Here is a 17,776-nt window from a genome sequence, read left to right as displayed (position 1 = left end):
CACTGCATATATGAGAAAATGTTTCATGTGGTTTAGATCAATACAATAGTAGATGACAGCAGAAAAAGACCTGCACGGTCCATCCAGTCTACCCAACAAGATAAACTCATATGTGCTGCTTTTTGTGTATACCCTACTTTGATTTGTACCTGTCTTTTTCAGGGCACAGACCGTATAAGTCTGCCCAGCACTATCCCCGCCTCCCAACCACCAGCCCCGCCTCCCACCACCGGTTCTGGCACAGACCGTATAAGTCTGCCCAGCACCATCCCCGCCTCCCGCCACCGGCTCTGCCACCCAATCTTGGCTAAGCTCCTTAGGATCCATTCAATACAATATAAATCCAATCAATCTTTCTCTCTATCCCACATATCCAAATTACATATCTACCTAACCAACAAAGTTATAAGCCTCTTCTTAAATTTCACAAAAACCTTCTTGCCCTGCCACTAGGGGGACCTCTTGCAAAGCATGGTAATTCTTCCTGAGCCCAGGCAGCCAAATGCATGAAACATCGCAACCCTCCAAGGACTAATACACTGAAACTCAGATGACAATACTGAGTTTACCAAGGACAAAAGAAAAATTACTAGGATTTTATTAATCGTGTCCTTCTTTTCAACTGGTATATTTTGCAATGTGCAGGGCTGACTTCTTCTCCTTTGTCTCTTGCAGCAAACAATGTGTGTTTCTTTGCCAAGTGTCTGTACATGTGTAAAGCGGAGTATGCTGTGTGTGGGAATCCTCACCTCCTAGAAGGCGCTCTTGTTGCCTTCTTGCCGTCTCTCAAACTTGCACCAAGGGTGTCAGTGCTCAACCCCTGGATTCGCTCCTACACCTTCACAGGAAAGGAGGCGTAAGTGAATGAATGATAGTGCGGCTGGTTTGTCTGCACAGGTCCTAATTGCAGCCTTTTCTTCCAATGAGGAATCCACTCCTCCTAGTCCAGACATGGAGTTCTACTTAGAATATGCTTCAGAAGGTGCAGCAGAGGCATAGCCAGACAGCTGACTGGGGGGGGGGGGGGGGGGGAGGGGTGAACCTGAGCCTAAAGTGGGTGGGCACCAAATTTTCTTCCAGTCCCCCCTCCCCTTCCGGTGGAACATGCATCTCGCCTTCTAGCCAGTGTTGCCAGGTGGGCGGTTTTACCGCGACCCACCGCAGGAAATTTTTGCCCGCGGCGGGTTGCGGTTTTTTGGGCTTCTTTTTTTTCTTTTGGGCGGTTTTCAGGCGGTTTTTTTCGGCCACGGGGGGCGGGGTTAGTGACGTTTTGGGCGGGGTTAGTGACGTTCTGGGTGGGGCCGATGACGGGGGAGGCGGGGCCGATGACGGCGGGGGCGGGGGTGATGACGGCGGGGGCGGGGGTGATGACGCGGGGGTGGGGGTGTCAGGGGCGGGGTTTGAGTTTGGGCGGGTTTTGGGCTGTTTTTAGGCTGGATTGGGTGGGAAAAAAATTTTCCACCTGGCAACCCTGCCTTCTACCCGGATGTAAAATATAAATAGTTGACCTGGCAGGGATCCACAAGCCCCAGCGGCTGAAGACCTTCTCCTCCTACTCTGCTCCAACTTAACAGCCAGAACTATCCAAGCTGTGAGGATGATAGCAGTGTCCCTGAGCTACCAGTCCTTCCCCCCCCTCCCCCGTAGTGGTGCAGCTATGGCAGCAGCTCAGGGACACTGCTGCCATCTGCAGAGCTTGGAGAGTTCTGTCCTCCAGACCAGAGAAGGAGGGGGAGATCTTCCGCTGCTGGGGCTTGGGGATCCCCGCCAGCCACAGCAAGGGAGACTGTTAATTTTGGGGGCAGGGGCTGAGCACAAAGTGGGAGGCTGGTTTTCAAATGTTCGAAACAGGAATAGAGCTTCTGAGAATAACCACCAAGGACTGACATTAAGGGTGCTGAACTGTCCGGTTCCAGTTAGAGTAATCCAATGCCAGTTTCTCTCATTCCCAGTGCCTTTTAGAGCCTTTTCAATCAGAAGTGTTGCCTTTTTGTGCTGCTCTGTTTATTGGGTCTGAAGATCCCCCCCCGAAAAGCCCTGCCACCCACACGGAGAATTGGTGCTCTATTGTGCAGGAAGAGCTCTGGGGCTGGATAATCTCTATAATGCTAAGAATTCAGGCTCCATTCTGGAGGTTTCTGGCTTCAGTCTCAAAGCATAACCTCAAATTTCTGCTGAGACACAGCTCTCTACCTCAAAAAAAAAAAAAGAAATTCTATGAGGATAGACAACAAATGACACATACACTTTCTGCTCTGAGTCAGACACCAAGAAAACATAACTGTACGATAGCTTTGCCATTCAACCATCCAGATGATATATGTTCATAGGCACGTTTGGTGCAGAAAAAAAATCCACATAAGGAAAGTAGAAGCTATCAGATGGGCTTGGAAGAAACACAAGTGTTTCAAGGAGAAAAGCCTCAGGTGCCCAGATATAAGTTTTGCTGAAACGCAAAAGGTGATAGTGAGCTGGAAGAGGTTCTAGCATTCATGGAGAAGGAGTGGCCTAGTGGTTAGGGTGGTGGACTTTGGTCCTGGGGAACTGAGTTTGATTCCCACTTCAGGCACAGGCAGCTCCTTGTAACTCTGGGCAAGTCACTTAACCCTCTATTGCCCCATGTAAGCCGCATTGAGCCTGCCATGAGTGGGAAAGCGCGGGGTACAAATGTAACAAACTATTGGAGATTCTACATGGAATGTTGCTACTATTGGAGATTCTGTTGCTACTATTTGAGATTCTACATGGAATGTTGCTATTCCACTAGCAACATTCCATGTAGAAGGCTGTGCAGGCTTCTGTTTCTGTGAGTCTGACGTCCTGCGCAGGACGTCAGACTCACAGAAGCAGAAGCCTGCGCAGCCACATTGGTGATCTGCAAGGGCCGACTTCTACATGGAATGTTGCTAATGGAATAGCAACATTCCATGTAGAATCTCAAATAGCAGCAACAGTGGAGGAGTGGCCTAGTGGTTAGGGTGGTGGACTTTGGTCCTGAGAAACTGAGTTTGATTCCCACTTCAGGCACAGGCAGCTCCTTGTGACTCTGGGCAAGTCACTTAACCCTCCATTGCCCCATGTAAGCCGCATTAAGCCTGCCATGAGTGGGAAAGCATGGGGTACAAATGTAACTATTTATGACAGTTAACCTTCAAGAATGATAAATGGCAAATCTAAATGTTTTGATGGATATCACTTTGATATTGCCTTTGTATGATTGTCAATCGTTGTTAATTGAAGATCATTCTTAAACTGAATTCAAACACTTTTTTTTCTTTTTGGCTTTGCTTTTGCTGTAATTCCTATGGTCCGCTGCTCTCCGGGGCAGCGTAGGAGCCTCATCCACACGTCTAGTTTCAGGACTGATCGGTTTCTTTCTGTCTATCAGGTGGGAAGTGAATCCATTCTACTGCAACACATTGAAACAGCACTACCCATACAACAACAGCAACAGGCTTCTGAATATCATAGACATGGCAATTTTCGACTTTTTAATAGGTATGCTGAACAAGAGAATGACTTCAATTTGCTTTTCCTCTCTTCTATGTTTCAACAATTTTATTGAAGACAAGATGAACACTGGTGCTATTCCATACAGGCACATGGTACAGAACAAACAAATATCCCGCAATCAGCACATCAACAGTGTGTACATATTACAACGTTTTCAAACTTTTAACTTCCCCCCCCCCCCCCTCACCAAAGAGTGATATTCCTCATGTGCGTATTTATGCATCCTAATTTAAATTTACCCAATCCACTACCCTCCCCCCCCACCCGGTATTTCTCTATCCCCCCTCCACTTCTCCCCCCCCCCTCCCCTTATAGTAACACTATGTTAACTTCCCTGCTCAAACATGCTTTGCTGCTTTGGGCATTCACAGCTTATTAAGTACAAGACTCCTACCCTGGTGTGTGAGTTTATTTATAAATGGTCCCCATATCTTAAGAAAGCGAGTTTTTCTTTTGTAAGAGCCTTTGGCCTCCTGCGCTTCCCACACCATTAATTGGTGTACCTGGTTGTGCCAGTGCTAAAACTCAGGGGGTTCTGAAGAAGTCCATGTCTGCAAAATACATTTCCGTGGTATCAAGCAAAGTTTCCGGCAGAGTAATATTTCCTCCGCTTTCAGGCCCCTAAATGATCCGGGGCAGTCCAAGACCAATTGGATAGATGTTCCTGTAAATCAACCCGGCATCAGAAGAGACAGAAAATCCTTCAGTCTTCTCCAAAGCCGTTGTACGGTTGCGCATTTCCAAAATGCATGATAATAAGTGTTATCAGATATATTACATTTCAAGCAAGTAGGTGTATTTATTCCTCCCGCCCTAAACAGTTGAACCTGCGTTTTTCCTCTCTTCTAATACCTCTCCAGTGGAAACTGGCTATTGGGTTATGTTTATGGATGTCATAAACGAGAGTGAGGAGAGGAGATCCCTCTTGAAGACGGGTAGGCAAGGAAGGAGATTCTAGTTTTTGGATGCCTTCAAAATTTGGCATTCTAGGCACTTGCTTATATTGCCTTGCCTAGTCACCAGATGCCATGAGTACATGGAGATCCTTTGGTGTAGAGTGAAACACTGCTTGCACGTGCACCATTATCGCACGGGTCTGGATTATGTGCAATGACAGAGATAAAAGAAGTGGGAAAAGTAAACCAGGCTTATCCAAAGAACTGGGACCAAACAAATAATTAATAATAAAATCAACACAGTTTATTAATGTTTCCTTAGAAATGACTCGACACAAGGTTGCGTTTCGGCCTGGCAGCCTGCATCAGGAGTCTTATGTCTTACTACTACTACTACTTATCATTTCTATAGCGTTACTAGACGTACACAGCGCTGTACACTTGAACATGACGAGACAGTCCCTGCGCGACAGAGCTTACAATCTAATTAGGACAGACAAACAGGACAAACAAGGCATAAGGACAAAGGGTAGCAAGATTCCGAAATCTGAAAGAGTAGCAAGATTCTGTGCGGAATCCTAAAGAGTAGCAACATTCCAGAACCCAAAGAATAGCAAGATTCCGGAATCCCACTGTAGCAACATTCTGTGTGGAATCCCAAAGAATAGCAAGATTCCGGAATCCCAAACACTACTACTACTACTTATCATTTCTATAGATGTACGCAGCACTGTACACTTGAACATGAAGAAACAGTCCCTGCTCAACAGAGCTTACAATCTAATTAGGACAGACAAACAGGACAAACAAGAGATAAGGGAATATTAAAGTGAGGATGTCTTAAGGAAAGACTGATGGTCTAATTTTACATTTAGGTTGAAAAACAGAAGGCTGACCAGATGACCACCAGTGCTCATTCCAGTGCCTTACGGTTTGACACAACGGTCTTTTTTAAGACCAACTTTATGTTGCTATTTCAAACCTTCTGTTTTTCAATCTAAATCAACTGTGTTGATTTTATTATTAATTATTTGTTTGGTCCCAGTTCTTTGGCTAAGCCTGGTTTACTTTTCCCACTTCTTTTATCTCTGTTTGCTGCCCCGTGGGATCTATTGAGTTCTCCATGTACGTGGATCCTCTTGAGTTATGTGCAATGACAACATGCCTCCCGATGATGCCAGGTTTGTACGTGGGACTCATTTGTATGTGGTACAATGTGGTTGTCCTTGTTTCGTTTTTGTTTGTTTTTTAATCAGCAGCATCCTGCCGCTCTCTGGAGTTCCCTTACAAAAATCGCCAAAAAGAACACACACAACGAGATTTCTCAATGGCCTCCTGCCTTCTCCAAGAGGCATTAAAGCAGTGGACCACTGGAGGGTGCCTTTTTTATTTTTTACTCTATAGTGCAGTACTCTGATGCCCCGGCAGGGGCAAACTGACCCCCCTCCCTCAACCCTCCTCTGGCACCAAGTCTAGAACTCTCTACCTTAAATGCTTTCTCTGCTCAGGTCTTTGGCAGCAGCAGCGATTCACACAAGGCATCTACCCGAGCCGGAAGTCTGATCTCTGCTGTGCCCTGCCTTTGTGGAAAGCAGGAAGTTAGGTCAGAAGGGGGTGGGGTGCATCAGAGAGCAGACTCCGGGCTCAGACAGACAGCCTGCATGAATTGCTGCCACTGCCAAAGACCTAGGCGGAGAAAGCATTTAAGGTAGAGAGTTTAAGTGCCTTCACCTCCAACCACTCCTCCTTCACTTTTTCCCCAAACTATGGCTGAGCACTTTCATGATAAGGTTCACAAGATTAACCTTCAGTTCTCAACTAAGTCACCTCCACCTCCTTTCCTCAGTCCATTCTGTCAACACTCCTTCAACCCCTGTACTATCTCCCATCATCCCTTCTATCTGTCATATCCTCAATCTTTCACTTTCCACTGCAACTGTTCCTGATGCCTTCAAACATACCGTAGTTACACCACTCCTCAAAAAACCTTCATAGGACCCTACCTGCCCTTCTAACTATTGTCCCACCTCCCTCCTCCCTTTCTATCCAAGATACTTGAATGTGTGGTTCAGACTTTCTTTCATCTCAAGCTATTCTTGATCCACTTCAATCTGGCTTTCACTTCCTACATTCAACTGAAACAGCCATTGCTAAAGTCTCCAATGATCTGTTCCTGGCCAGATCCAAAGGTCTCTATTCTATCCTCATACTTCTTGTACAATCTGCTGCTTTTGACACTGTTGACTACCACCTACTCCTTGATACGCTGTCCTCACTTGGATCTCAAAGCTCTGTTCTTTCTTGGTTTTCTACTTATCTCTCCCATCGCACTTTTAGTGTATGCTCTGGTGGATCCTCCTCCTCTTCTATCCCACTATCAATTGGTGTACTTCAGGGCTCTGTCTTGGGACCTCTTCTTTTCTCCATCTATGCTTCTTCCCTTGGTGCTCTGATCTCCTCACATGGTTTTCAGTATCACCTTTACGCTGATGACTCCAAGATTTGCCTCTCCACACCTGAAATTTCAGCAGGACTCGAAGCCCAAGTCTCAGCCTGCCTGTCTGATATTGCTGCCTGGATGTCTCACTGCCATCTGAAACTAAATATGGCCAAGACTGAACTTCTTATCTTTTCCCCTAAACCCACCTCTCCTCTTCCCCCAGTCTCTATCTCTGTGGATAACACTCTCATGTTCCCTGTCTCATCAGATTGTAACCTTGGGATCATCTTTGACTCCTCTCTTTCTCTGTAGATATCCAACAGACTGCCAAAACCTGTCATTTCTTTCTCTATAACATCACCAAAATGTGTCCCTTTCTTTATGAGCTCACTACCAAAACTCTTATCACCTCTCACTTAGACTACCGCAACTTGCTTCTCACAGGACTCACTAAACCATCTCTCTCTCCTTCAATCTGTTCAGAATTCTGCTGCATGACTTATATTCTGCCAGTGTCACTATGCTCATATCAGCCCTCTCAAATCACTTCATTGGCTCTCTATCCGATTCCGCATACAGTTTAAACTCCTCTTATTGTAACCTGCAAGGTCCATCCAGTCTGCCCAACAAGCTAAATTCATGTGTGATACTTTTTATTTGTACTGTCCTCTTCAGGGCACAGACCGTATAAGTCTGGCCAGCACTATCCCCGCCTCCCAACCACCAGCCCCGCCTCCCACCACCAGCTCTGGCACAGACCGTATAAGTCTGCCCAGCACTATCTCCGCCTCGCAACCACCAGCCCTGCCTCCCACCACCGGCTCTGACACAGACCGTATAAGTCTGCCCAGCACTATCCCCGCCTCCCAACCACTAGCTCCGCCTCCCACCACCGGTTCCTCAGTACCTCTCCACTCTTATCTCTCTCTACACTCCTCCCTGAGAATTCCGTTCATCAGGTAAATCTCTCTTATCTGTACCCTTCTCCTCCACTGCGAACTTCAGACTCCATTCCTTTTATCTTGCTTCACCATGTGCCTGGAATAGACTTCCTGAATCTGTACATCAAGCTCCAGCTTTAGCCATCTTTAAATCTAGGCTAAAAGCCTACCTTTTTGAGTTTGTTTTTAATTCCTAACTCCTATTCACATGTCTGTTTTAGAATTCCCACCTTAAGTAATTCCCTTATCCCTTGTTTGTCCTGTTTGTCTTGATTAGATTGTAAGCTCTGTCAAGCAGGGACTGTCTTTCTTTTTCAGTGTACAGCGCTGCTTATGCCTAGTAGCGCTATAAAAATGATAAGTAGCAGTAGTAGTACTGTATCGTGTGTGAGGAGCAATGTGAAAGAAGAAGCATGTGGGAAAATGTATCAAGCCCCCCCCCCCCCCCAAAAAAAAAAAGAGTGCGAGTTGCATGGGCTGTCAACATTTCACACACCCTCTTTTAATGATGCACTATATTTTTATATTAGTACGCACAAGGTAGGCAAAGGAAGACACATTTCTTTCTCTCTCTTGTTTTATCGTAGGGAATATGGATCGCCACCATTATGAGATGTTCACCAAGTTTGAGGAGAATGGGTTCCTTATTCACCTCGACAATGCCAGAGGGTTTGTTAAAGTACATTGTGCATTTGTAACGTTTTAAAATAAGGAGCTGGAATCATCACTTCCCTCTTCTTGAACAATGATAGTTTTCCCTAAAAACACTGACCAGTGCTTTGGGTTTTGTTTTACGGATGCTTCCCTCTTCCAGAATTAAAAAAAAAGTGAAAAGAAAGCCACAGAGGAAGTTGCGTCGTTACCTGTCCAGCTTTTGGGCTGCGCACTGGTTCCCAGCTTGGCTTGATTTCATTTGGCTGTTTTTACATTCTTTTAGAAACCAAAACCTTCTTTATCTCCTCTTTGGCCAAAATTCTGTTTTGTTCTGCATTTTATTTCAAACTAGTAAAAAAGGCCCGTTTCTAACACAAATGAAATGGGCACTAGCAAGGTTTTCCTCGGCTCCCCTGCAGCCACCCATGTTCAGCGACCCTCCTCTCCCCCTGCGCCCACTGCAGTCACCCATGTCCAGTGAACCTCCTCTCTCCCCTGCCCCCCCTCCTGCTACCCATGTCCAGTGAACCTCCTCTCTCCCCTGCCCCCCCTCCAGCCACCCATGTCCAGCGACCCTCCTCTCCCCCTGCCCCCCCTGCAGCCACTCATGTCCAGTGACCCTCCTCTCCCCCTGCCCCCCCTCCAGCCACCCATGTCCAGCGACCCTCCTCTCCCCCTGCCCCCCCCTGCAGCCACTCATGTCCAGCGACCCTCCTCTCTCCCCTGCCCCCCCTCCAGCCACCCATGTCCAGCGACCCTCCTCTGGACATGGATCAGCTGTGAGGCATGTTTTTTTTCCCCCGGGTTTTGAAGTTGACATCATAATGGCTACGGTAATGTCAGCCTGATCTACGGAGCCTAGCAGACCAACTTGGAATGAGCCACGGTCCCAGGCAAGTCAGAACGTTGGAGGTGAGAATTATTATATAGGATTTGAAATCAGAGGTCCTTAATGTGGGGTTAGTGCCCATGATTAAGCTACCGCAAAATGCGTTAAAGCGTTTTGCAGTATTTTACCTGTTAGCACGCAATAACCCATGTGTTACTTATTTTTAAAAATATTTTTTTATCATGGGCAGAGAATGGACATGTTCCCTGTTGTGCAGCTAGCGCGTTCTGATTAGTGCACGCATACTGGATAATGCAGGAAGGGGTCCTTTTACAAAAGCGTGGTGGGCCTACCGCAGACTTGCTGTGCAGCAATGTGGCTCTACCGTTGGGTTGCCGGAGAAGCCCACTGGTAGGTCTGGTTCCCACTGTGTGCCATTTCCGGTGCTTGAAAACAGTTTTGCATTTTCTAGCACCAAAGGCAGTAATCGGGCAGCTCCGCACACTGCCCAGTTACTGCCAGGCTACCGCCGGAGTCCTTACTGCCTTCTAATTAGGGAGCAGTAAGGGATCCCCCAGTAAATGGCCACATGCCAATGTCACTGCTTGGTAAAAGGCACCCTTAATGTGGCAGGTACCTATTGCTTCCTAAATAGGAGAGGCTGCTCCTACATTAACTGTATGCAGGTAACATAGTAACGCGGTAACATAGTAGATGACGGCAGAAAAAGACCTGCACGGTCCATCCAGTCTGCCCAACAAGATAAAGTCATGTGCTACTTTTTGTGTATACCTGACCTTAATTTGTATCTGCCATTTTCAGGGCACAGACTGTAGAAGTCTTGCCCAGCAATAGCCCCGCCTCCCAAACACCAGCCCCGCCTCCCCCCACCAGCTCTGCCACCCAATGACCTGCATTAAAATATTTTTATCAATCCCCCAATTAGTGCCACGTTAAATCTGAGCTTAGCACGCATGGTAAAACATGTTAAGCCAGGTTTCATCACACTTCAGTAAAACAGCCCCTAAGTTAGGCAATGAAATCTTACTGTATCAAACACATTTACAATCTGACTGTATTCGTTCTGTTTTGCTAGGGCTCCTCCCTACCTGCTAACTTCCAGTATGGATTCATTTGGAATTATAACATGGCTTTTTTTTTCCCTTGTCTTCCAGATTTGGGAAGCACTCACAAGATGAAATCTCCATCCTTGCACCTCTGTACCAGTGCTGCATGTAAGACTTACATCATTCTCCTCTAGACGATGTCACAGGTAGAGGGGGGGGGGGGGTGCAAGGGAAAATATAATTATTGGTGAGTAGCAAGGCAGAAGCTCCTCTACACAAGTTTGTCAACCTGAAACTGCTTCATTACCCATTCATTTGATGTATTCACATATTCAACTTGCTTCCAGATATCGTGGTTCAGCCAAGCTTCTCTGAGCAGGAAGTTTTGAAGATGGACTGAGAAAATAATCAGTATTCACCAGCGCACTACACTATGGGGAAAATTCTATAAATGGCGCTCAAAATTCAGTGCCCAAAAAAAAAAAATCAGCAAAGGGTCTTCTATAGGGGGCGATCCCAGATCAGCACCTTTTATTGAATTAGTTTGTCGTGCTGGGATTTGCGCTCAACAGTGGAGTTCCTGGCCTGGATGGCACCCGGGGCAGAGCACCAATGCGCCCCCCCCCCTCCGGTGAAATGACACCCCCCCAGGTGCACGCCGCTGGGGGGGTGCCACGGCGCGCCCCTGCTCCGAGTTCGCTAAACTTCGCTTCGCTGCAGCTCCCTCTGCCCCGGAACAGGAAGTAACCTGTTCCGGGGCAGAGGGAGCTGCAGCGAACGAGCGACGAAATTTAGCGAACTCGGAGCAGGCACGTGCCACGGCGTGCACCCGGGGTGGACCGCCCCCCCTTGGTACGCCACTGGTGCTCAACTTTGTGTGCGAGGAGTTACACCAACTGAAACCAGATGTAAATCTCCATGAGCAAGTTGGGTGCACATCGCCCAAATTCTATAACACTACGCACATTGTAAGGGAACATAGTAACATAGTAGATGACGGCAGAAAAAGACCTGCATGGTCCATCTAGTCTGCCCAAGACAAACTCATATGTGTATACCTTACCTTGAATTTGTACCTGTCCTTTTCAGGGCACAGACTGTATAAGTCTGCCCAGCAGTATTTCCCACCTCCCAACCACCAGTCCCGCCTCCCATCACCGGCTCTGGTACAGACCGTATAAGTCTGCCCTCCACTATGCTCGCCTCCCAACCACCACCCCCTCTTCCCCCCACCTGCTCCGCCACCCAATTTCAGCTAAGCTTCTGAGGATCCATTCCTTCTGCACAGGATTCCTCTATGCATATCCCACACATGTTTGAACTCCGTTACCGTTTTCATCTCCACTCCTGGTCCACCCATGCCCACGCCTCCTTTGCAGATCCGCGTGTACTTTTGTGCAGATCTTCCATTTCTGCCCTGTGTCGGCGCCTTGCATTCTTTCGAATGATTTTTTCACACTGAAAATTTGATGCAGAAGTAGCACCTAACATTCAGTGCCATCTGTAGAATTTCCCCCTATCTGTATGACATTATTATTCTTTTTATTTGTTTCCAAAACTCTCTATACCGCTCTGACTAGCAGAGCAGAGCGGTGTACAGGCTAAAAAGAACAAAAGAAAGGCACTCCATCATAAATAGGAAAGCATAACACTCATACCAAACAAATAATTAAGGAGTGGTCAAGGGTAGGGGAAAGGAGAGATTTATTCAAAAGGGTCTATAAAACAAAGATTAAAAGAAAAGAGGAAAAATGGTTTAATAGCTGGTGTTTTGTCAGGCAGCCCTCCGCACGCTTGCTCAAAAAGCCAAGTTATTAAGTCAGCCTTAAAGTTTTTCAGGGAAGAATTTCCACGTAGAAGGGGAGGGAGAGTGTTCCAGATACGTGGAGAAAGAAAGAAAACAGGGCTACATCATGTGGATTCGAGATACGCAAATTTAGGGCTAGGGAGAACCAACCGTTGCTCCTTCAAGAACCGCAGTGTCCTAGAACGGCAGTCAAGGTATAGTCCGGAGTAAGCCTTGAATATAATTAATGCTATTTATATATAATATTCCCTTCTCCATGGGGAGACAATGATATTTTTTAATACAGGGGAAATGTGATCTGATCGATGAGCCCGACATAATAACCTTATGGCTGTGTTCTGAAGACGTAACCTCCGCAGTGTGGAATGTGGTAAACCTGCATAAGTGGAGGGGCATAATCGAACGGGGTGCCCAAGTTTTCATGAGGGCGTCCTCGCAGGACGGCTCCACGAAGGGGTGGGGAAACCCCTATTAACGAAACAAGATGGGTTTCCATCTTTCGTTTCAATAATATGGTCAGGGATGCCCAAATCGGTTGACCTTGGTCATTCGGCCATAATGGAAACCGAGGACTCCCATCTCAAAAACAACCAAATACAAGCCCTTTGGTCGTGGGAGGAGCCAGAATTCGTAGTGCATTGGTCCACCTCACATGCCAGGACACCAACCAGGCACCCTAGGGGGCACTGCAGTGGACTTCACAAATTGTTCCCAGGTGCATAGCTCCCTTACCTTGGGTGCTGAGCCCCCCCCAAAACCCACTCCCCACAACTGTACACCACTACCATAGCCCTAAGGGGTGAAGGGGGGCACCTATATGTGGGTACAGTGGGTTTCGGGTGGGTTTTGGAGGGCTCACATTTACCAGCACAAGTATAACAGGTAGGGGGGGGGGTGGGCCTGGGTCCGCCTGCCTGAAGTGCACTGCACCCACTAAAACTGCTCCAGGGACCTGCACACTGCTCTCATGGAGCTGGGTATGACATTTGAGGCTGGCAAAAAAAAAAAATTTAAGTTTTTTTTAGGGTGGGAGGGGGTTGGTGACCACTGGGGGAGTCAGGGGAGGTCATTCCCGATTCCCTCCAGTGGTCATCTGGTCAGTTCAGGCACCTTTTTGAGGTTTGGTCGCAAGAAAAAAATGGACCAAGTAAAGTCAGCCAAGTGCTCGTCAGTGACGCCCTTCTTTTTTCCATTATCGGCCGAGGACGCCCATCTCTTACTCACACCCCAGTCCCTCCTTCGCTACGGTGCCAACACGCTCCCGTGAACTTTGGTCATCCCCGCGACGGAAAGCAGTTGAGGACCCCCAAAATCGGCTTTGTGTCGAAAGATGGGCACCCTTCTCTTTCGAAAATAAGCCTGATAATGTTACAATAATCCAATCGAGAAGTGGAAAAAAAAAAAGAATCAGTGCATGGAATTTTGTGGTGTCAAACGGATTACTCTTAATTTGCAGAGCACCAGAAAGCTAATCTTCGTTATCTGTGAAAAACATTCATTGCTTTTGTACTGCTCATGAAACTTCAGTACCGTCTATGAGACATGTAGGACCTGTGAATACTAATCTACTGCTCTCAAATGCCTTTTTCGTGAAACGAGTGTGTCGATTCGTTTTCATGCAGACTTCTTACATTTGGAACCTAAGGTTCAGCCGCCCCCCCACACACACACACAGGTTGATCATCCTGCGTGGGATAAACATAAAGGAATCCTGTGCAGAAGGAAGGGATCCTCAGGAGCTTAGCCTAGAATGGGTGGCAGAGCTGGTGGTTGGGAGGCGGGGCTAGTGCTGGGCAGACTTATACGGTCTGTGCCGGGGCTGGTGGTTGGGAGGCGGGACTAGTGCTGGGCAGACTTATACAGTCTGTGCCGGGGCTGGGCGGCGGGGATACTTCTGGGCAGACTTATACGGTCTGTGCCAGAGCCGGTGGTGGGAGGCATGGATAGTGCTGGGCAGACTTATACGGTCTGTGCCAGAGCTGGTGGTGAGAGGCGGGACTGGTAGTTGGGAGGCGAGGATAGTGCTGGGCAGACTTATACAGTCTGTGCCAGAGCTGGTGGTGGAAGGCGAGGTTGGGGGTTGGGGATAGGGCTGGCCAGACTTATACGGTCTGTGCCCTGAAGAGGACAGTACAAATAAAAAAGTAGCACATATGAATTTATCTTCTTGGCAGACTGGATGGACCGTGCAGGTCTTTTTCTGCCGTCATCTACTATGTTACTATCTGTTTTGCATTCAGGCATTTAAACAATACAGGTCTGCAAAACTTCCTGCTCAACCAGGATGATAACATCCCATGGCATAGGTATAATTCGACCTGCTTGTTTCAGTGTTTAATACTTTAGCATAAACTGCATTAACAGATCAGGTTCTAATTTGTGTACTTGTGGCATGCAAACACCAGCTTTACAGAAGGGTTTCAAATGGATAATGAGACACAGTTACTTCTGCGGGCATTTAAGAACAGCTCATAAAGCTGAAAATTTGAATCTTAACATTCCACAAAATCAAAAGATAAAATGTATATAGGCAACATGTAATTCTTCCTAAACTTCCAAAATCCCTCATCCAATGTTAATTGCATAACTGCACTATTAATTGAAACAGTGTTGCACTGTAACACAATGTAACTGATGAAGGAAAATAAAATCTGAAATGGCCCATCAGTCTGCTTAGGAAGGTGATTCTACCTGCTGCTCCATTCAGGTCACCTTCCATGTCTTCTATGAAGTGCAAAGCATCATTGCACGGCATACAACATAGTAAATGGCAGTCAATGAAGACCATAATGGTCCATCCAGTCTGCCCAGCAAGGTGGTCACAGTTGTACCCGTTGCTTCATGCAGCCTACTTCTTTCTATGCCCTGTTTTTTTTATGTTTATTTTTTATTAATTTTCAACAACTTAAACAGGAATAATCTGTTAAGTAAAATACAGCCATTAGGAACATTTCTGTTACAAAAATCATAAATCATAGTATATGTTGGCTTCATTAGACCTCAAATATTGAAAAGAAGGGGTTAGGAATTAAGTGAAGATTATAATTCAAATCTTTTAACATTAAAGGGGAAAAATGTGCCGTAATTCTCATTCTACTTTTCAATGTCTCTATCGCTGTTGAGTCTAGAAAAGACTTATGCTGATCAGGCATATAGAATACATATTTTGTATGGATATACTAAAAGGAAAGATTCCCCCCATTTCTATTGTCTTTAATTTCATAGAGAGAAACAATTTCCTCCTTTGTTGAGTTACTTTGGTCACATCTGAATAAAGCCATATTTTTTTCACCTCCAAATTTATGGTTTGCTGATTTAAAATATAGTCTCATGATTGAATTAAGGTCTTGTTGAAAAACAAGAGACTATCAGCGTCGCTCGTCCAGTAACATAATCTACCGATTGTTCTAGAATAGCCGTAAGATTGTCCACATCAATTTCACTCTATGCCCTGTTTAAACTGTGAAGGTCATTTAATTTTTGGTTTGATTCCATGTTCTGTGTTTATCTCACACATTTTTGAATTTGGTCACTATTTTTGTCTCCACCACGTCCCCTGGTAGGGCATTCCAAGCATCCACTCACCTCTCCAAGAAAAAAGTATTTCCTGATTTTAAATCTACCACACTGCAACTTCAGTTCATGTCCTCTAGTTCTACCATTTCCCTGCCTCTGGAAAACATCTGTTTGTATATCAATACCTTTCAACTTTCAAAACATCTGCATCATATTTCCCTGTCCCTCTTTTCCTCTAGGGCAGGGATGGGCCGCAATTGAAGTTTATGTGGCCCTCGAGACCATGGGACGTATACACAGAAAACATCATTAACCAGAGTTTTGATGATTTTAAATACTGTATTTTTGCAAATATTTTCAGAATAGCCACTCTAGCAGTTTGTTTCCATTGTTTTTCATAAAATTTTTACTGATTTATCACGTCATTGATGGAGTTCTGTGCATTTCCAGTTCTAACATTATATGACGTTGCAGTCCATGAGGCCCTCTGTGTATAAAGGTTGCCCACATCTGCTGTAGGGTGTAGATGTTTAGATGCTTTCAGCAAAACATCAAAAATCGTATTTATACATCATATCAAAATACCCCTCCGTATCTAACTTTCCCTACAAGTAGCAACAAGTGCAAGGTATATAGTGATGGAGTAATATGCTCATATCGATCCGTACCTAGCAGCACCTGATCTGCTGAACCTTTAGCGATTTGAAGTGTTTTTACAGATGAAACAGGAAGCCCCAACCACAGGCCATTCCAGGATAAGTGGGAAATTGCAATACCGTACAAAAATAATCCTTGATCAGAAGAGGCTTTAGTTTGCAAACAAGATTGCTTTTTACAAACTGCGATAAAACAGTTACTGAATTTGAGACTTCAAAGTTAAGCAGAGTATCAAGCAGTACACCAACAATTTTCAGTTGTGTAGATACAAGAATTTCCCACCTATTTGTACAGAAAGAAGCAGTTAGATTTTTTTGGAATAACGTTCCCACTTTGGCTTTTGAATGATGAGGGTAAAAGAATGTTTTTCCCCACAGAAAAACATTCATTCTTAAATTGTACACTTTTTCCCCCCAGGATAAGGAAGACAACATTGCAGCGATTGAAGCTCTTGGCTTTAGAAGACTATCGACTCAGTGATGTCATGAGAGAGTCTCTCCTTCAGGATCTCCTGGCACCCATCCTGACCGAGCCCCATCTTTTAGCTCTGGATAGACGACTACAAAAAATACTTGACACAGTAAAAAGCTGCATAGAGATAAACGGGGAAAAGCAAGTGGTGATTGAAGACAGTTTCGAGGAGCCTGTGTGACCCAGGGTTAACAGAGACTTCGGACCAGGCAAAGGTCCACTTTTTAGAACTCTGAGATGGAATTTCTCAAGATAAACATAATCTTTCCAAACCTTAGCAAGCTGGGCTGGTAACTAAAAACAGCACAGAACCTGCCAAAGAGTACTGAACCTTGCTACACCCATCATTCCATCTGTATTAAGACAGCTTCACCTCTGAAGAGTCTTGGAATGGTTTGGACAAGTCTCAATGATTATGACCCATCAATTAGCAGCCTAAAGGGCAGGCTTGGATAAAAAGGGCCAGGAAGTAGTTTACCCAGCCAATGGAAAAACTATTTCTATGTTTGGCATTCTCAATAAATTATTCCAGCAAGTGGAATTTCATTATATGATCCCTAATTCCAATCATGCCACCTTTATAGGTAAGTGATGCAAGACCTCAATGGCGACTCATTTCACAACAGCAATTCCGCTCTTAATTCACCTGCCTCCTCATAGGTCAATAATGTCATTTAATCAACACTTATTTCAATGGACTTCAAGATATAGTTTATACATCTTAAAAGCCACATAGCTTTTGACTTTCTTGTTGTAGGACTGCTAGACAACATGGCATGTTTCGCATATCGCTGATCAGGGTTTGGTTCACTTAACACCAGTTACTGCTGATTTCTGGTGCTCATCTCTTTAAGGCACACAGGGGTCCTTTTATTAAGGAGTGCTGAAAAATGGAGTGCAGTAGTGTAGGCGCGGGTTTTGGGCATGCGCACATTTTCCAGCGCCCTTGTAAAAAAAGGCCTTTTTTAAATTTTTGCCAAAAATT

General features: G+C 45.7%; 1 protein-coding gene across 6 annotated transcripts in view; it reads left to right on the top strand.

Annotated features, from left to right (window-relative positions):
- FAM20A (FAM20A golgi associated secretory pathway pseudokinase) overlaps positions 1–17,345 on the top strand; it is an 82,252-nt gene extending 64,907 nt beyond the window's left edge. For 4 of the 6 annotated variants that reach the window (XM_030208494.1, XM_030208491.1, XM_030208493.1 and 1 more), the window contains 5 exons: positions 676–856; positions 3,389–3,498; positions 8,378–8,459; positions 10,449–10,508; positions 16,738–17,345. In XM_030208494.1, coding sequence (XP_030064354.1) covers positions 676–856; positions 3,389–3,498; positions 8,378–8,459; positions 10,449–10,508; positions 16,738–16,972 — 668 coding nt within the window. In that variant the 3' untranslated portion in view covers positions 16,973–17,345. The remainder of the gene's footprint in view (positions 1–675; positions 857–3,388; positions 3,499–8,377; positions 8,460–10,448; positions 10,509–16,737) is intronic. The other 2 variants (XM_030208496.1, XM_030208495.1) reach the window with 2 other exon arrangements.
- Positions 17,346–17,776: the final 431 nt, after the last annotated feature.

The sequence above is a fragment of the Microcaecilia unicolor genome, chromosome 6, assembly GCF_901765095.1.
Source record: "Microcaecilia unicolor chromosome 6, aMicUni1.1, whole genome shotgun sequence".
Taxonomy (NCBI): Eukaryota; Metazoa; Chordata; class Amphibia; order Gymnophiona; family Siphonopidae; genus Microcaecilia; species Microcaecilia unicolor.
The sequence above is the reverse complement of the archived record's forward strand: the minus strand, read 5'-3'. Positions and strand labels throughout refer to the sequence as shown.